The 21,164-nt window shown below is 40.8% G+C and overlaps 1 protein-coding gene across 2 annotated transcripts in view; it reads left to right on the forward strand.

The window, feature by feature from the left end:
• LOC142140013 (ecto-ADP-ribosyltransferase 5-like) overlaps window positions 1–21,164 on the forward strand; it is a 36,930-nt gene extending 15,766 nt beyond the window's left edge. For both annotated transcript variants that reach the window (XM_075197873.1, XM_075197872.1), the window contains exons 2-5: window positions 6,325–6,401; window positions 10,174–10,861; window positions 16,021–16,053; window positions 20,921–21,164. In XM_075197873.1, coding sequence (XP_075053974.1) covers window positions 6,345–6,401; window positions 10,174–10,861; window positions 16,021–16,053; window positions 20,921–21,015 — 873 coding nt within the window. In that variant the 5' untranslated portion in view covers window positions 6,325–6,344 and the 3' untranslated portion in view covers window positions 21,016–21,164. The remainder of the gene's footprint in view (window positions 1–6,324; window positions 6,402–10,173; window positions 10,862–16,020; window positions 16,054–20,920) is intronic.

The following is a 21,164-nucleotide window of genomic DNA, read 5'->3' on the forward strand; positions in this document are numbered from 1 at the left end:
AGATGCTACCGGCTTATCTAGAGCTCATTTTAACAAACACATCCAGTAAGATATATAAAATTAGATAGATACATGTATATGCAGAAACATTAGAATAGCTTAAAATGAACAACCAAAGTGCTCCGAATTCAGTTACTGAAAGAAGGAACTTCCTGTTATCTCACTTATATTTCTTCAGGAGAACTTATCATATCAGTTCACGCTTTCCCACAGTTGTTCTCAGCATAGCAAGTGTAATAAATATGCAAATCTCACAGTGCTCCGGGATCTCAGAAACGTCAAGTCCCACATCTGATATCTCGCAGTTCACTTGAAATATTAATATATTCAAATTAGATCTATATATAACGTTCATCTTCAAATAGTCTTGTAACGAATCCTTTTAATCTCCATGTTTTAGAGCTAAATACAGATATTTAGAGCGTTTGAGTTGTTACGTACACATACCTCAAAGAGGAGCTGGAGAGATAAGGATATCTTTAAACAGACTCCTAGAAAAGCTGGAAACGGCGAATGAATCAGTCTTGTATAGTTCTTTTTGCAAATGCAGCGGTAACTCACGTGTAGTAGACAGTGATTATAATGCAGTGTTACATGTTGTATTTAGAGATGCTCAGGCTCGGTTCCCCGAGAACCGAATACGCCCTAACTTAGCAGTTCCGAGTACCGAGCCGAGCCGACTCGGTACTTTCGCGCTTTTTCGGAATTGAAAATGAGAGCTCCATTGCTAATTGTCTTTGCTGAAATACAAATACTAGGGCTAGCAGGCTTGGTGTAAATCTGCAGTCAAATTCTTCGGTGTTATATACGTTACACACAAAGAGGAGAGCTCCATTGCTAATTGTCATTGCTGAAATACAAATACTAGGACTGGCAGGCTTGGTGTAAATCTGCAGTCAAATTGTACAGTGTTATATACGTTACACACAAAGAGGAAAGCTCCATTGCGCCATTGCAAATTGTCATTGCTGAAATACAAATACTAGGACTGGCAGCCTTGGTCTTCTGAATTTGCAGTCAAAGTGTACGCTGTTATCAAAATGGATTCACAGTTGTACACAGAAGAGCAGGAGCACCAAGCAGCTGCTGGCACCAGTCATGATGATAGTAGACACTCTCCGTCATCTGGTAAAGTCTATGTTAAAGTGCATACTGCTTTTATGTCAGGGAAAAAAAAATGTAAAAAAAAACACCTTTTACCTTGGTCAAGAAAAAAAAGACCTGTAATCCAGGCAAAATTAACTGCAGAAAAAAATAAAATTGCCAATCTGCCATTCTACACACCCAGCTGCAAGGAAAGAATTGGGCCTTCGTCTTTCTCTATGAGTGCTAGATCTGCAACTGTCACTGTGGCATGTTTTTGTAAGGTTAGTCATGATCAAGCAAGACGTTGTTATTCGGACTCCAAAAGTGGTGTTCAAATACTTTTACGTGTGAAAGCCGCGCTGGAAGAAAACAGTAAGGCATTAGAGGAAAATGTATGTTCAGATTCAGAAGTGACAGAAATCCCTGAGGAGAGTCCATCCACAAGTGTTATGTGTAATCCTGACCATTCTGATAGTGTACCCATAAAGAGGGGCCCCTTTCAGCATTTCTGCAGATGTGCGCATGAACAGCCCAAGTGTTACCGGTGATATACAAATTGAGGATGCCACTTTGAAATTGCAACAGGATGAGGGGGATATTTGAGTAGCCGACGAGGGCGCTAATGTGGATGTTGATGAGGATGAGGTTGTTTGTGTAAGTCCTGCACCGGTGGAAGCAGTTCTTGCATGTAATACGAATAAGGCCATTGTCATGCCTGGACATAAGACCAAAGAAATCCACCTCTTATGTGTGGAATTTTTTTTACCCAAATTCTGACGACAGTTGTGTAGCCATTTGTAGCGCTTGTAAAGCCACAGTTATTAGAGGTAGGGTCCTTAACCATTTAGGAGCCTCTTCCATGTTACGCCATTTGAAGCGAGTTCATGGCAAGCTGTTGGGAAAATCAAACGTATGCTAAAAAAATAACAACAAATAGTCCATCATCAGCTAGGTCCCTTCTCTCACCTACATCCCGCGCCTGCAATCTACCCCCACAACACCATCCTCATCAATATCCTCAGTAGCGATCTTAGTTAGTCCTGCATCCAAGCTGGGAAGGCTAGATGACTCCTGCACTATCCTGGATTCCTCAGAAGACTTCTTGAACGTTAGTCCCACTGCTGCTGCTGCTGCTGCTGGGGGTGAATCTTCATCCCAGAAGCAGACCAAGAAGAAGACTACTAGTAGTTTACAACAATTGGCTAACTAATAAACAAAATCAGTGCTGGATCAGTGACCCATAGTGACAGTCTAATAAGTAATTGAATCCACGTGATATAATTTTTCACATTTATTAAAATAACAACCAATAGACAGCAAACAAATATATAGCGTTGAATAAAAATGTATATCGGTACACTTGATTGATAACCTCTACTTAAACTCAATGAACATCTGAGATAATACTCGTGGCAAATATATAGCGTTGTATCAATAGGCTCAATAATAGTGAATATAACTCTCCTTCCTCACTGTGGAGTGATATGTTGAGATACACCAAAGCCACAAACTTTGCCAATCCATATGATGTTCACAATATCATGACATGGGAGTAGATACTGCCATCACTGATTGCTCCTGATAACATTGCTTACAATAGAATGGTATACTTGTGTAGTGACCATCAGATAATCGGACTTGGGTGAATATACAACGATGAAATAGCAAATGATACCGTAATGTCCTTCCGTGGATGATGGAAACAATCTCTCCGGAGTGTTCTGGATTATCCAGGCCGCCTGTCAGTTGTAGTTAACGGCAGCAATCCACTCATGCTCAATAGTATGATCGGCTCTCCTTGGATAGTGCAATCAGCTTCAGCTCAAATAGAGTAAACCACCTCTCCGGGAGATCGGACACACCATAGTCGGATGGAGCAATTGGGCTCCAAGGACATCGTTTATCCCTTGGGGTTCAAACGTCCCCTGTTGACCAATAGTAGGAAAGAAGCTTCAGTGACCGGTAGGACAACATGTGATCCGGAGGTAAGAACCGATCTCCGTTTGGTAAGAGTGTTGAAGCGGTACCGCGTTACTCATCCTCGTAGAGAATAAAGATAGATCTAAGTCCGTGACTCCACAATAATTGCCTATGACAGATGGTAATGTAGAAGTATCAAGATAGTGTTTATTGATCCCAATAAACCCTGACGCGTTTCATCATTAGAAATGATTTCATCAGAGGTAGTAAGGTTACTGACCCACCGTAGGCCTTTTATATGGTCTGTCCAGGGTGCCTTAGTAATCAGTAACATCAGATGTGCGTTTAATCAATCAATTATATGTTAACTCATTCCTTCTGTGTTATGAGTAATACCAAGTAAAATCATAAGCAAAATATTTCACATTTAAAAAAACCATACCCTGTCAAACCTCTCACATTATTTTTATTTTTATTACATCACGTGGATTCAAACATTCATCAATATTGTCAATTCCAAATATTCTACAAATGTACATTGTTTTTATGAGGAGAAATCCCTATACATGAATGGCAAGAGTATGTCCGAAAATAAAATATAATAATAAAATAAAATAAATTTTATAATAAAATTTATAATAAAATTAAAAAGACCAAACTAAAATACACTCAACAAACTGTGAGAAAATCACACAAGATCTGAACTCACACTGAAGTCCCTAGATTCTATCCGTTAGGATCATAAATAATCATCAGAAAGGATAGACATGATAGAAATTCCTAGTTGACACTGATAAACCCAAATACAATATACACGGTGACACTGAGGTTGGCATACTAAACATCCCACACATACTACTGAAACTAACTCTAAGAGTTCCTATGAAAATACTTCAATACCTTTCCTACTATTGGTCAACAGGGGACGTTTGAACCCCAAGGGATAAACGATGTCCTCGGAGCCCAATTGCTCCATCCGACTATGGTGTGTCCGATCTCCCGGAGAGGTGGTTTACTCTATTTGAGCTGAAGCTGATTGCACTATCCAAGGAGAGCCGATCATACTATTGAGCATGAGTGGATTGCTGCCGTTAACTACAACTGACAGGCGGCCTGGATAATCCAGAACACTCCGGAGAGATTGTTTCCATCGTCCGCGGAAGGACATTACGGTATCATTTGCTATTTCACCGTTGTATATTCACCCAAGTCCGATAATTTGATGGTCACTACACAAGTATACCATTCTATTGTAAGCAATGTTATCAGGAGCAATCAGTGATGGCAGTATCTACTCCCATGTCATGATATTGTGAACATCATATGGATTGGCAAAGTTTGTGGCTTTGGTGTATCTCAACATATCACTCTGCTGTGAGGAAGGAGAGTTATATTCACTATTATCGAGCCTATTGATACAACGCTATATATTTGCCACGAGTATTATCTCAGATGTTCATTGAGTTTAAGTAGAGGTTATCAATCAAGTGTACCGATATACATTTTTATTCAATGACCCATTTGGACATAGTTCCTAAGATTTTAGCACTCAGCGCCGGACTTTTTGTATATATTATTTACAACAATTGACTGTTAAACAATCCTTTGCAAGAGGAAGCAAGTATGAAACCTGTCACCCAGTCGCAAAGCGGATCAGACACCATGGCAACTGTGCTAGTATTAGATTTGCGTCCAATATCCACTATTAATGCAGCTGGTTTTAGACAGTTACTTGAGGTCTTGTGTCCCTGTTACCAAATTCCATCATGACACCATTTCACTAGAAAAGCTATTCCTCACCTCTACCAGAAGTTTTGTAAAAATGTAATTATTGGGCTACAAAATGCCATTCTACCCACTGTACACCACAGATATGTGGACAAGCGGAACTGGGCAAACTAAAGATTATATGACTAGGACAGCCCACTAGGTTGATGATTCGCCTTCACCAGCAGGAACAGCTGCAGCAGCATGTACCAAAGATTTCACATTTTTCAGAGACAGGCTACTCTGTGTATCAACGGCTTCACTAAGTGGCATACAGCTGACAATCCGTTACAACAACTAAGGGATGTCATTGCAACATGGCTTATCCCGCTTGGACTCTCCTCAGGATATGTCATTTCTGATAACGCCACCTATATTGTGAAAGCATTACCGCTGGGTGAATTCCCTCACATTCCCCATTTTGCTCACACAATAAACTTGGTGGTGCAGAGCTTTTAAAAAATTACAGGGCCGTGTAGGAGATGCTGTTTGTAAAATATCTGCACATTTCCGACATTCGGCAACAGAGTGTAGGAGATTGCAGCAGCTACAAGAGCAATTTAATTTGCCCTGCCAGCAACTGAAGCAAGAGGTGGTAACAAGGTGGAATTCCACCCTGTATATGCTTCTGCGGATGGAGGAACAGCGAAAAGCCATCCACGCTTACTCCACAAGCCATGACATTAGGAAAGGAAAGGGGATGTATTTTAGTCAGTGAAGAATACTTTCCGTGTTGTGCAAGGTGCTGAAACCATTCGAAGTATTCACCTGTGAAGTGAATTCAGACACTACTAGGTTGAGTAAAGTGATTCCCTTAATTAGACTTTTGGAAAAGCAGCTTGAGAAACTGAAGGAGGAGATGAAACAAAGCAATTGCACTAAGTACGTCAGACTTGTAGATCAAGTATCTGATTCGCTTCGCCAGGATCCAAGAGTTATCAAAATCTTGAAATCGCATCACTACATTTTGGCGACTGTGCTTGATCCTCGGTTTAAGACCTATGTCTTCTCTTTGTTTCCAACTGACCCAGATCTGAAGAGATGCAAGGAGCTCCTGATGAGCAAGATGACAGCTCAAGTGTTACATGACAGGACGGCGTCTCCTACTTCAGTTTCTCACTCAACTGCTGCTAGGAAAAAACTTTCCCAACAGACCCAGGCATTGCCGCTTTAAAAACTTCTGAAATGGCTTTCGCCATTTTCAATGACATCAAAACCCAGTGCCATTATTACTTGTGTTCGGATATTTTAGAAGACAGTCGGATACTTCTGTTGTCATTAAAAAGATAATTCTGCATTTTTTTAATGTCGTAGAAGTCACATTCGCCCATATTTTGTCCATAAACTCGTTTTCAGTGTTATCTACACCGTTAATTAGTACCCAACCCATTTAAAGTTAATCTAGGACATACCCTTTCCCCACATTTTAAATTTACCTCCCCCTCCAATGAAACATGGTTTTACCAAGGTGCAAAGTTACTCCTTTTTTTTGCTTTGCTCTCCTTACTCAATCAGGCTGCAGTGTAGTAATTGTGATACATATCTCTATAGGGTGACTTTGGACACAGAAGATGGTGGTGAAATTAATGGCAGCGCTGTGTCTCCTACACCTCTTCTCATCATCACAGGTAACTACAATATCTTCCTCTCCCTCTGTCTCTCTGTGCTCCTAACCCTAACCCTAACCATTGTATAAATAGCACGTTAACGCACTTTCCCTGTTGTGACATCATGTGAATGATTTGTTGATTTTCTGTTTGACACAGCATTTGCTACATAAATGACCTGTTTAGCTACTATTCTGCCCACCCAGCACCGGCTTTCACTACAGCAGGATAAATGACGGGTCTTATGAGTAAATACATGGATTTCTGGGTCAAGATGATGGCACCGACTAATGGTCGGAGTTGATGCCCCAAAAGCTTCTGTGTCTGGTAGATTGGTGATACTTGACTCGGTGCTGGTGTCAGGGCCGGCACACATTTTTGCAGAGTAATTCTTTGCCTGCCCAGGAGGTTGTTGTTTTTTTAACATTGTAACAGAGGGACCCCAGTGCTGTTCCCAGGTAAGCAGGTAGCCATGCTTCCACCTATAAATAAATAGGATCAAATCAACAAATGTAATAAAATCATTGAGAAGTATAAATGTGACACATGAAATGAATACAGTCCTGATATTCCCTTATTGCCGCACTTTAATACGACGCAAAGCAGTATTGTAGAAAAATGTAAAATTTGTTATTACCCCTGATTGCCTAGGGGGTGATTGTAGTGTGTTGTTTGGCTAAATAAATGATAAGATGTATTTATTTACATGCTCTTATTTGCAGTCTGTTTCATTTTAGTGCACAGCACTTCACAACATAAATCCTGTTGTATATCACATTGTTTTGCAGGAAAAAATGACACCAATAAATCAACACATCAACACATTTTTAACTCATTTGGCCCAAGAGCTAACACTTACATGTTGTTGGACAGTCATTCATTCTCTACTTCATTTCTTCTACATAGCAGCTTTAGAGTAGCTGATCTTAGTTTCATCTAACTCCACTAGTAGAACTTGTTGACCCTGTAATTCAAGGATATATAAGTTGGTCAAATTTCTCTTGGTGGCCCTGATTGCAGGATCAAGGTATCTCAGGTAATTCTCTGATCGAGCACCCACACTCTCAACATCTGACTCACTTATAGTTCAGTCTAGCAGTGCTCTGCACTATTCTCATCTCATAGTCAGGAACTGTTCTCAAAATATTGATCCCAATCTCTGTAATTTCCCCTGTTTCCATCTCTCTTCTTTGAAATATCTCTCGTGGAGCTCAGACATATGACATCCAAACTCTGCTCAATGCTCAACTTGGGTCACTCATCTCGAAATGCCCAACAACGCCTCCCACAACTGAAAATTACATACACTTCCCCCTTATAGCAAAATGCACAATAGGCACAATACACACACACTTATTGGCATGTAACAGGTTATGCTAATGCACCACATCAGGACACACAATTAGCGTGAACAATGTAGCATGACATTCTTTAGATAGAAATACATGCAAATAAAATGATAATGAAACTTTTCATGATGATCTCCTGCAAAAAAGAAAAGCAGAAGAGAAAACCTTCTTAAGTTTAATGTCCTCAGGTGAAAGTCTTTGTTCCCAGAGTCCACTTGAACTCACCAGTACCCTCTACCATATCCTTCCTTTAAAAATGTGAGGTTAGTGGGGTCTTGCCTTGGACCTGGAATTCGCCTCTCTTTGGTCAAAATACACAACAAATTCACTCTCAGACTATATGAAGAGGCAGGTCGTGAATATGAACAATTTCTTTAATAATGCTTTGCAAAGAGTTAGGCAGAAGGCATGGCTTTAAGAAGACTGAAATGGGGAATTCTAGAGAAATGGTTTATTATTGCTGAAATGACTTTGAAATTATTAGATCTGTTAAAAGTCGCAATATTAGTCCAGTGTTTTTATGGAATTTGAAAAGAAAGGAAAGGGTCACCAGGAGGACAGAGAGTATTCTAGTTCTGAGCACACATTGGGTAAGCTGAGACAAGCTTAGAAGCTGCTATCTTGCAAAATAATACACACTCTCATGGTATAGAAGACTAGGCTATCTCATGTTGCATTAATGGCCAAGGAGCATAGAGAAATCTACAGACAACAAATATTTCATGGACAAGCATAGGATCCCATGTCTCAGATAGTCACTGCCTACACCATATTCCATGTCTGCAGACCTGCAAAGATTACATTGAGAACTTGAGTAAATTAGCGCTGGTAGTGACTGCTATGGATCTCCAGCATTACTCTGGTTGTTGATAACTGTTGCTACAATATGATGGCGTTGACGCTGCCACTTTGGTAGTGATATAAAGGAGCATGTGTTTAGTAGTAGTTAAAAGATCCCACTTTTGAATGAGAACAAGTGCTGTATATATACTGTAACTCATATTCCCCCTCAGCACCACCACCTGCCCTTGTAATTTTATTCCCCCACCTCCCTCTTTTTCTTCAGGCTCCCAATATCCATCCTAACCCTCCCTGCCAACCATTATTCATTATCCCCCCAATCCTGTCATTCATCACACACCTTACGTCATCCCTGCCTTTATTTATCTTAAACAAACAGTAGGATTAGAAGAGCTGGAGGCCCTTTCCTCAGCATGCCGCACTCCCTGGTCCTCCTCCTGACACTTCTCTAACACAGACACTTCTCTTACACAGGAACCAGCTCCCCCGCTCCATCAGAACTTCCCCCAACTTGTCCAGCTTCAAACGGGCCTTAAAAACCCACCTCTTCCTTAAAGCCCTTCAGTCCCCCACCCATTGACCTCCTCCCAGTCTCCCCCTACCACCCTCCCTCTCCTGTCCCCCTCCTACTTCCCTCCTTTTCATTCTCCTCTCCCCCCCCTCCGTCCCTGCCTCCGTTATCCCCATTCCCTCCTCCTACCATGTTGTCTCTGTCCGTCCTACCCTCCCCTTAGATTGTACGCTCCTCCGAGCAGGGCCTCCTCTCCTTCTGTTCTCCACCACCTTAACTCTGCTCTCCAGCTCCTTTTCTCCTCCGTGAGGTCCTCCGGCCCCTGTCTCTACCCCGCTGGGGGCTCTCACCTCTAATCTAGCTGTTCATTGAGCTTCTGAGTTACTGTGATTTCTGTTAACTGTACTGTGCTGTCTCACCCTGTATCGTGTTTCTGTCTGTCCCTGTACGGCGCTACGGATACCTGGCGCCCTATAAATAAAAATTAATAATAATAATAATAATAACAGACAATAGAAGAGCTGATCATGTGATGCGGCAGCGGCTCCTAGTCACTGATAGGCTGGGAGTACCAGAATCCTAGCCAGTGACAGGGAGCCGTAGCATTACTTGATCAGGTGCAGGGACTCTGGCTCTTTTACAGGATGTGTAAGAGAAGCGTTGGGGAAGAGACAGGACAGGGAGCACTGCTGGGGAATGAGGGGGACAACTTGTGGTTACAGGGTCCGCCCCATGTGAGCAAGGTAGGATCATTAGTCAAAGTATACAGATATTCCCATTGTGAATGGTCTAGAGGAGTGATGGGTACCAGGCGGTCCAAGGGACGCACAGCACCCTCCGACCCTTTAACTGTGTTCCCCGGCTCCCTCTTGATATTTTGTGAGATATAATTTTTATACCATGAAACACCTGTCTAATATGCCTGTTGATATGTTATTACAGCTAGGTGTCTCTTTCTTTGATTAAATGTATTACTGATATTACAGCTAATGTTCAGCCCTTTGAAAGGTTAGAGGGCTGCACCATGAGGCACCTGAAGTGTATCCTGTTGACTATCACTGATCTAGATGCACATACAAATTTGAAAAATGTTAAAATGTATTTCTAATAATCCCTCCAACATATTTTACAGCTGGGCTGTCAGGCTGGGGACTTGAGCATGATCTCTGATGTGTTTGATGATCAGTATCTCGGCTGTGCAGAGGAAATGGAGCGTGAGATGCCAGAGATATTGGAGGAGGAAAAGATAAAATATCATGAGTTTTCTGTGAGGTGGGATTCATCAAAACAGCACTGGGAGGAGAAGAGAAAAGACATAGTATTTCCTGATCAGTTTAAGGACGAGTACGGAGTAGCTGTTGTGTTGTACACAAGGAACAGTCCCATCTACGGAGAGCTAAATAGAAATGTGTCAATCGCTGGGCAATCTAGACTTCATTATATGAATAATTTTCATTTTAAAGCCCTCCACTTCTACCTTACCAGAGCTTTACAAGTCTTGAACGACGGTTGTCCTAATAAGCACAAGGTATTCAGAGGAACAGATCGCGGAAACATTATAGTGTCTCCAGAATTTAGATTTGGACAGTTTGCATCATCATCTTTCAGTTACGAAAAAGCTGCAAGATTTGGAAAAAATCCTTTTTATAATATCTCAACTTCCTTTGGAGTAGATATAAACATATTTTCAGATTATGAGGAACTAGAAGTCTTAATTCCTGTTGCGGAAAAATTTGAAAATATACGAAAACTTGGAAATACATATGAGGTGGAAACCACCGGCCAACTGTGCAGTAATTTCAATTGTGCTTACCTAGGAGGTGAGTGTAATATCACTGTGTGTACCTAGGAGGTGAGTGTAATATCACTGTGTGTACCTAGGAGGTGAGTGTAATTTCAATTGTGCTTACCTAGGAGGTGAGTGTAATATCACTGTGTGTACCTAGGAGGTGAGTGTAATATCACTGTGTATACCTAGGAGGTGAGTGTAATATCACTGTGTGCACCTAGGAGGTGAGTGTAATATCACTGTGTGTACCTAGGAGGTGAGTGTAATATCACTGTGTGTACCTAGGAGGTGAGTGTAATATCACTGTGTGCACCTAGGAGGTGAGTGTAATATCACTGTGTGTACCTATGAGGTGAGTGTAATATCACTGTGTGTACCTAGGAGGTGAGTGTAATATCACTGTGTGTACCTAGGAGGTGAGTGTAATATCACTGTGTGTACCTAGGAGGTGAGTGTAATATCACTGTGTGTACCTAGGAGGTGAGTGTAATATCACTGAGTGTACCTAGGAGGTGAGTGTAATATTACTGTGTGTACCTAGGAGGTGAGTGTAATATCACTGTGTGTACCTAGGAGGTGAGTGTAATATCACTGTGTGTACCTAGGAGGTGAGTGTAATATCACTGTGTGTACCAAGGAGGTGAGTGTAATATCACTGTGTGTACCAAGGAGGTGAGTGTAATATCACTGTGTGTACCTAGGAGGTGAGTGTAATATCACTGTGTGTACCAAGGAGGTGAGTGTAATATCACTGTGTGTACCTAGGAGGTGAGTGTAATATCACTGTGTGTACCTAGGAGGTGAGTGTAATATCACTGTGTGTAACTAGGAGGTGAGTGTAATATCACTGTGTGTACCTAGGAGGTGAGTGTAATATCACTGTGTGTACCTAGGAGGTGAGTGTAATATCACTGTGTGTAACTAGGAGGTGAGTGTAATATCACTGTGTACCTAGGAGGTGAGTGTAATATCACTGAGTGTACCAAGAAAGGTGAGTGTAATATCACTGAGTGTACCTAGGAGATGAGTGTAATATCACTGTGTATACTAGAAGGTGAGTGTAAAACCACTAATTGTATCTAGGTAACGAGTGTAATATTAATGAGTGCACTTAAGGAGTGAGTATAATATCATTGATTTTTTTAGGTGAGTGTAAGTTGGTAGTTCTTATTTTGCACTTTGCACCCGTAAATAGTTTTCAGTTAGTGCTTCTAATAGGGTCATATCTATACTTTTGATACCTGCCACAGTTATCTGTATTCTTCTGATATTAATCCCTTTTTTAAGTAATTTTTTATACTGTACATCATGTTTGTTTCAGGTAATAATAATGTCACGCACCGGACCCGCAGACCACCCGGCTGAGGTCTGGCGTGCTTACCTCTGTGTCCCCATCGGTCTCCTCTTCGGCGCTGAGTGCCACCTCTTATTCATGGTGGTGGCCATGTTGGTTTTAGGTCTGTGCATGCGTCCTTCTCCTTCCAGCTATTGGTTAGGCTTAAATGACTATTAAACTATTTAAGGCACCTGGTTCTTTTCTATGGTGCCAGTTCCCTGAGTCCCTTTGAGTCCCTCCATCCTTTGCCTGCAGTCTATTGTGCCTCCGACAATCAATCTCCTGTGCCAGCAGTCTATAGCACCACCTCTGATCCAGCTCCAAAGCGTCCCAGCTTACCTGGACCTCAGTTCACTCCTGTACCTGCAGACTATTGCATAGAAATCTATTGTATCTCCATACCGCCCAGTGTCTCAATTCCTGCCAGGCCCGCTGGTCCTTCTTCTTCTTCTATTTTAACCTTCACATCATCTTGAAACCTGGGCACAAGAACAAGAAGGTGGATGCCCTCTCCCGGGCTTTCATCAATGGGCAAGACCTTGAATAGCCTAGTAGTCATCCCATTCTGGACCCAAAATGCTTGCTTTGTTCCTCTAAATCTCCTGAAAAGACTACTAGGTTGGTGTCACTCCTCTCCTTTTGCTGGTCATGCCGGGAAACTGCACTCAGCACAAGACTCCCCGTCAAGCCGTCTTCGGTCCTCTCCAACCATTACCACTCCAAACTAGACCATGGTCCCATATCACTATGGACTTTATCCCTGACCTTCCTCCTAGCAAGAGAATTATAATATATTATTAATACTGTTTGGGTGGTAGTCGACAGCTTTTCAAAGATGACCTATTTCATTCCTCTAATTAGCCTTCCTTCTGCTCCTGTTCGGGATCAAACTTTCATTAAAGAGATCTTCCGACTTCATGGCTGTCTGGTGGAAATTGTCTGTGATTGAGGGGTCCAATTTATCTGTAAATTCTGGCAAGCTTTCTGCAAGCTCTTTATCATCCATCTCAGTTTCTCTTCTGCCTATCTCCCCCAGTCTAATGTGCAAATGGAGAGGTTCAATTAGGATCTTGAGACGTTCATTTGAATGTATTCTTCCTCCATGCAAGATAACTTTGTTGTCACATTTTCAATTGATGTTCTCAATCTACTTAAAAGATGTATTTCACATAAAGTCCCTTTATTCAATAAGGCTTATTTGTCTGTTTCCGTCAAAGCCATATGCTCTGCTTCGAAACTAGAAAGAGTAATTGTAGGCTGCTCCCTACCTGCCCAGCTGACTGCTGCACCTGCTAATCCAAACACATAACCAGTATATGAACGACAATCATCTTCGTCTGTTCCCTAATTTGTATCACAGAAAGTGTCTAGTTCTGAAACCTGGATCTTGAAACTTTAGTTTCAAGATCCAGTTTAGGTTTAATGAACTTGTACCTTTCAGGTATCTTAGGTTTCTGTTAACAGTTGTCCAATGCTGTTTCCTGGGATTCATTGGAAATTCACTTACTCATCTCACTACGTGTGATGTCGGAATGAGTTCCAACACTTGCATACATTAAACTTATAATTGCTTTCTAACAGGGGATTTCTTTAATCTTCTCTATTTCAGATTCATTTGTTGGTGACTTCATTTTAATTCATTTTGTACTTTTATCGACAGGGGAATTTACTGGTTTGGCATCTGTCACCCCAAATTTAAGAAGTATTGCCTTAATGTAACTTTGTTGGTCTATGGTGACCAGGGCCCGATTAAGGGTTCCGGCTGCCCTAGGCTATTTCAGCCGTAGCGCCCACACCCCCCCTCCAGCCACCTCACCTGCCCCCTTCGGCCACCTCACCTGCCCCGTTTAGCCACCTCACCTGCCCATCTGCTGCCCCTCACCCCGAGACATTAGAACGGACTTACCTGCTGTGGAGTCCTCTCTTCAGCGCTGTGTATGACAGGCAGTCTGGCAGCGATTGCTGCTAGCTGCCTGTCGGTGTGGCCGTGGGCGCTTCTTACTCTGGTGGTCACGTGAGATGTGGAAGTCCTGATCTCAGCTAGCACGATCACTGCCAGACTGCCTGTCATGTAATAGTGACAGTCGGGACCGCTCTTTTAGACCAGTGGCGGTCCCGATGACTCCGCTTGCCACATTTAGGAAAAAAAAAAAAAAACATCTCAGTGACGTTACACCCCCCTGGCTCCAGCGCCCCAGGCTGCAGCCTGGTCAGTCTATTGGCTGATCAGGCCCTGATGGTGACAGTCCCAGCATTCAGTCAATCAACACAGTGTCTAGCTTGATGTACCAACGTCAACTACTTGGTTTCAAGCCGTAGAAAGATTTTTTTAGTAAACACACATTTTTTAAATAAACCACTGTACATACTGCTGCAGCCCAAAATTTATTTACTAGGCCAGCATCGCTTAACATCGTACGTGCACTTTCAACTATTGTACAATTTGCACGCTCACATACACCATTTTCTTCAGGTGTGTGTGACAAATCAATGCTATACAGTAATGGTAACCACTAACTGACTCAGTCTCCATAGGACCACATACATCTATGTACACCAATGCTAATGGCGCTTCAGCTCTTGTCGCTGATTTCGGGAAGTGATGTCGAGTTAGTTTACCTTTGATGCAACTTTAACATATTGGTTTATCAGGATTCTTTACGACCACTCCTGTTGCCATCCCATTCAAAAGTTTCTATACATTATCGTACCCAAGATATCCTAAACTCTTGTGCCACAGTTCCTTAGTCTGACTTGTGTCAGAAGTAACCATCGTATAACATATTGGCAGATGCCTGTTAGGACAGATGTCAGCAAGGTGAGTATAGAGGTTTATTCACATGTTGTCACTTAACCAGAATGTTGGTATTGAATACAGGACACAGATTATATAATGTATTGTGGAATCAGGATATTGTTACAAAGAGCTACATGCTGCACGTCCGGCGGTCCCCAAACACGAAGAGAACAAGCAGCGCCCCATCTATCTCAACTCTTCCTGTCAGCACACAGGAGGCAGCTTAAGGTCAGATAAATACTGTTGTGTGTAGATGGTTAGTAGTATGCTGTATAAGTGGGGAGTTGATGTCTATTTAATATATGTGATTCAAATACGAGATATTAACATGTACTGTATGTTACATGTGTACTGTATGTCATGAGTATATGATTAATGCAACTTAAATGTAATGTGTTACTGATGTGTATGTCATGTTTGATATCTTTGTATATGTGTATGTATGTATGTATATGTATATGTGTATGTATGTATGTATATATGCATGTATGTATGTATGTATATGTGTATGTATGTATATGTGTATGTATGTATATTTGTATGTATGTCTATATGTTGTATATGTGTATGTATGTATATGTGTATGTATGTATATTTGTATGTATGTCTATATGTATGTATGTGTGTGTGTATGTATGTATGTATGTATGTATGTATGCACTCATCTACTGTTGTTTGTGGTTTGTGAGGTAGGCGGCACTGTCACTGGTGCTGTATGTATGTGATATGTACTCTCTATGTGGTATGTGAATAATATCTGATGGTCTGTATTGTGCATATGTAGTGGGGGGTATTAGTGGTAAGGTTTGGGAAGAGTAGGTCATGTTAGAGGGGTAAAATGAGCACAATTTGCCCCAGGGTGCAGACACTTTTCGCTGAGTCTCAACCTGAATCGTTGATGTTTCTGCATCTTCCAGGGACCTGTTATTATTGGTGAACCTTTAATTAAGTGATTAGACATGACAGCACTTTATTCAGTTACTGATTTTATGTAAATAAAACTGACTTTTTTTACATTCCTGATAAATAATTCCTGATAATATTTCTGTACTTACAGGAGAAAAGAGATCAGAACCTGTGTGTAACTCAGGTAAGAGAAGTATAAATATATATTCATAGACAAGTAGATCCCAAACCTATCTATCAAATAACATCCGGAATACTGGGAATTAGGTTTTTCAGATACGGTATTTTCAGCAATTCGGAGCACAATGCTTAAAATATACTAAATTACATTTAGAACTTAACCCTGTCCTTCACATAATGCCCCTCTCACCCCTCCCCCCCTTATTGTATTGGTTAGCAGTGCTCTTCAAAGTGACTGTTGGAGGAGACAAGTGTGTATAACCTTATGGAGTAGTATCAATAATTTACTTTTTTCTTCCTGCTTTTTGGAACTTTACAGATTTCCAGATAAAAGATCAAAAACCTGTTATGTGCACGTCTATTTTTAGTATATGGTGTCACACAGATGAAAAACAAACAAATTGGGAATAAAAGCAGGTGATAACATTAAAAAGCAATTGTAGTCAGATAAAACCACTAAATAGCTTACAGTTTAAATGATTAAGTAATATTATTATAGTGATAATTTTGTGGTATTAATAGTGATAGTGTGGAGGTGGGGAAGACAGTGATAGTGATATTGGTGGGATGATAGTGTATTGGTGATGGTGGTATGGTATAAGTCATAGGGCTAGATTTAAGCCGCGGATTTGAAAAAGTGGGGATGTTGCCTATAGCAACCAATCAGATTCTATTTGTCATTTTGTAGAAGGTACTAAATAAATGAAAGCTAAAATCTGATTGGTTGCTATAGGAAACATCCCCACTTTTTCAAATCCGCGGCTTAGTAAATCTAGCCCATAGTGTTGTGGCAGTGTCGATGGTAGCCATATTATTCTGATAGCGGAATGGGGGTGATAACTCTACTGAGATGACGATATTGGGGTGTTGTGATACCTGTGCGGTGACATGGCTGCTCTATGATGTTAATTAGTCGTGGTGTGTGTTTGTGTTAGCGCTTTTCAGAAGTCCCATTTTTTTAATTCAAATTACTTCTTGCTTGAGTCTTAGCAAATCCAGTAGGGCTGGCAATCTATACATATTAACTATAGTTGACTATGTCACCTGATATTCGAAACTGATGCTCCAACTGTAGCTGATGTTTTTATACAAGTATTTTCTAGGATGGGTTTCATTGGGAAATTCTTTCTGACCTCACATTTCACAATATGAGGTCAAAGCAATTCACTGTAATCCATACCTTCCTCAGACTAATGGTTATGTGAAAGATTTAATGTGACCTTACAGATCATGTTATGTGTCTTTATTGAGTCTGGGGATAGGAACTGTTGTCCTGTTTGCCTATTGGGTGATAGCATAAAAGCTAACAGGTTTTTACTGATTGAAATTATTATATAGGAGAAGAGTCCATGTACCGGTTGGCTTACTTAGAGAGCATTAGGAATGGAACCATCCATATTCCAAAATCCCTACTGTAATCTATTGACCAGTTAGAGAGTGAACCAATTTCAACCTGACAGTACAAAATAGAGGCAGTCTGAGTAAATTTAATGTTTTAGGACAAATACCATGGCAGCTATTTGTTGTACATCAAATGAAGAACAGAACAAACCCATTTACGGACAATCCCAATTAGAATTAGATGAACAACTAGATCTTAATCATTGGACAAGGTTAAGTGCACTACTCTGTGAATTTGCTCATTTATTTAATAACTACACTGATCGTGCTCGTTGGCCGTCCATCTAGTAGAACGTGTCTACGTGACCTTACATAACTATGCCTGAATTGCTGAATGTGTCAAGGAGAACATGATGAAGGAACTTAGTGAAATGTTAGCCATTAAAGTAATTGTGCCCTCATACAGCCTATGTCTCTGGCTTGTAGAACTAGTATTAAAGAAAGATGGTGGCGTTAAATTTTGCATAGACTACCTTAAATTTAACAATATCACCATTGCATACACTTATTCAATGCCTTGAGTGGATAAAATTCTTGATCGGTTGATGGGAGCTCGATTTGTAACTACCCTTGATATCAGAAGATGATACTAGCAAACAATGCTAGGAAAAAAATATGTGTTTATTACTACATTTAGCCTGTGCAGATTTTTGGTCACACCCATGGCTTGTTTATCATCTATCAGAAGGGATGCCAGAAAGTACATTGGCTTATTTAGATGGCATAGCTATATTAAGTGACACATGGGAGCATCATTTCGATAGCAGTCCAGCGGAACCTCAACATCGACTATAGGTCTTTGTGCTCGCTATATAGAGAAGAGAAGCAATTTCCACTCCTGATATAAATGTATATTCACCTGATCAACTGGACCAATCCTAGGGCTGATGTGAGCAAGGTGGCCAATAGGTAAAGAGGGTAGACTGCACTGAGCCAACCAATCAGGGCTAGAGTTGACTGGACCAATGGGCATGGACTTTTTGCACATGTGCAGTTCATTTCTCCTTTTGCCAGACATGAGGATAGAACCTTCCCCTCTCACACACTATTAGTTGGTATCATGAACACATATACACATATAAAATGTGTATGTTAGTATCTTCATAATGCAGAACAGTGTTTAAACTAGAGATGGGCGGGTCCGGTTCTCCGTGAACCGAACCCACCCGAACTTTGGGTATCCGAGTACCGAGCTGAGCAGCTCGGTACTCTCCCGCCCGTTCCGAATCCAAATCGAGGCCGAACGTCATTGTGACGTCGTCGGATCTCGGGGCTCGGTTCTCGCGATACTTCAACTTTATAAATACACGCCTCCACAGCAATCCATCGCCATTTGACAGAGGGAGAGAGCAGGGTGTAGTCATAGGCTAATTAGAGCAGGGACAGAGAATACAATATTGTTCTTGCAATTGCTCTAACCAAAATCGCTAGTGCAGAGAGGAGGATAGAGGTTTATTATTTTTTCTTCATATTTGGCACTCCCCAGCGCTTTTGGGGTGTCCCCCATAATTGTGCATAAATATTTCTGGCTGTCAAAAGTCATATCTGTCAGCAGTATCTACTAAATAATTTTTAGCACTCCTCAGTGCTTTTGGGGTGTCCTCCCTAATTGTGCATTAATATTTCTGGCTGTCAAAAGTCATATCTGTCAGCAGTATCTACTAAATAATTTGTAGCACTCCTCAGTGCTTTTGGGGTGTCCTCCCTAATTGTGCATTAATATTTCTGGCTGTCAAAAGTCATATCTGTCAGCAGTATCTACTAAATAATTTTTAGCACTCCTCAGTGCTTTTGGGGTGTCCTCCCTAATTGTGCATTAATATTTCTGGCTGTCAAAAGTCATATCTGTCAGCAGTATCTACTAAATAATTTTTAGCACTCCTCAGTGCTTTTGCGGTGTCCTCCCTAATTGTGCATTAATATTTCTGGCTGTCAAAAGTCATAACTGTCAGCAGTATCTACTAAATAATTTTTAGCACTCCCCAGAGGTTTGCGCTCAGAATGGATTCAAAGCAGTCCACATATGATCTGAATGAGCAACCAGGTTCTGTCACCAGTCCTGATGTTAGTGTTCCCAGTACGTCATCTGGCCAAGGCGATGTCAAACAACATAGTGTTTTCAAATTAGTGCAAAAAACAAAAAACAAAAAAAAATTTACTGTATTGAAGCGAAAAAGAAGTGTAACTGAGCAAAAGTTAAGTGACGATAAAAAAAAAATTGCAAGCATGCCATTCTACACACGCAGTGGCAAAGAGAGAATGAGGCCTTCACCTTTGGCTATTAGTGGCAGATCCCAAAAAGTTACCCAGCCTACAATTGGTGCACAACTACTGTTACGCGTCAAAGCCGAGCTGCAAGATAACAGTGAGGCATTACAGGAGAATATTTGCTCTGATTCACAAATGACAACAATCCCTGTGGAGAGTCCATCCAACAGTGTGATGTCTAATCGTGAGCATTCTGCTGATGTGTGCCTTAATAGCCCGAGTGTAGCCGGTGATACCCAAATTGAGGATGCCACTTTGGAATTAGAAGAGGATGAGGGGGAGATTTGTGTAGGCGACGAGGGCGCTAATGATGATGTTGATGATTATGATGCAGACAGATACCAAATTGCCTTTCTCAATTTCTATTTATATTCTAGATTATATAACGGCTGAATAGTTTTCTATTTTACTCCTAGTGGAGAGAGGATCTTATGCAGACAGATACCAAACTGCCTTTGTCCATTTCAATTTATATTGTACAGTATATAACGGCTGAATTTATTAGTATTTTATACAAGTGGAGGGGGGCCTAGAGAGACAGAAACCAAACTGGCTTTCTCCAAGTCAATTAATATTGTACAGTCTATAATCGCTGAATTTTTTGTTTTTTTAAAAAAGTGGAGGGGGCCTATAGAGACAGAAAGCAAACTGTCTTTTTCCATTTCTTTACATATTTAACTATAAGTGTAGGGTGTAATATAGATTCAAAGACGATGGCTGCATTGCCAATATGCATAGATGGAGAGGAAGACAATCTGTTTTGTGTGTAGAATAAATGAAGGCCTACCAACGAAGAATTAAACAGTTTTTTTGGATGATTTATTACCTCAACAATTAGATTACTTATCTCTAAAACAGTTGGAGCACTAAATTGGGTTATTTTAGGCACAAAAACATGTATTTTCCAACAAAATAGCAAAACAAAACCAAACAAAACCAAAACCAAAACCAAAACACGCAATGGCGGTTTTGCAAAACCAAAACCAAAACCAAAACACGACGGTAATCCAGATTCAAAACCGAATCCAAAACCAAAACACGGGGGTCAGTGACCATCTCTAGTTTAAACAAAATATGGGCATTTAACTCACAGGAAAATTAAATATATAAAATAATAATTATATAGTGATGCAAAGTCCCACTGATTATTCAATTATAACATTTACATTTCCTTTAATGATTGACATTTTATATTTCCACAGCTCCGGGTATGTTCCTGTATCCTGATTCCAGGACTCCGATAATCCTCAGTGGACTGTCCGTGATCCTGAATATTGTGTTCATTACAGTGTTCTGATGTCACCGCTCACTGCAGACCCCCAGCGCTGGATCCCTGCGCAGCTTATATATACCAGCACCCTCATTTATAGCACAATAATGAGTCACTTATAATCCATTTATAACTGTATAACTATATAATTCTATTAAATTCTCAGATAAGATGAA

Source organism: Mixophyes fleayi, chromosome 2 (genome assembly GCF_038048845.1).
Source record: "Mixophyes fleayi isolate aMixFle1 chromosome 2, aMixFle1.hap1, whole genome shotgun sequence".
NCBI classification, from domain to species: domain Eukaryota; kingdom Metazoa; phylum Chordata; class Amphibia; order Anura; family Limnodynastidae; genus Mixophyes; species Mixophyes fleayi.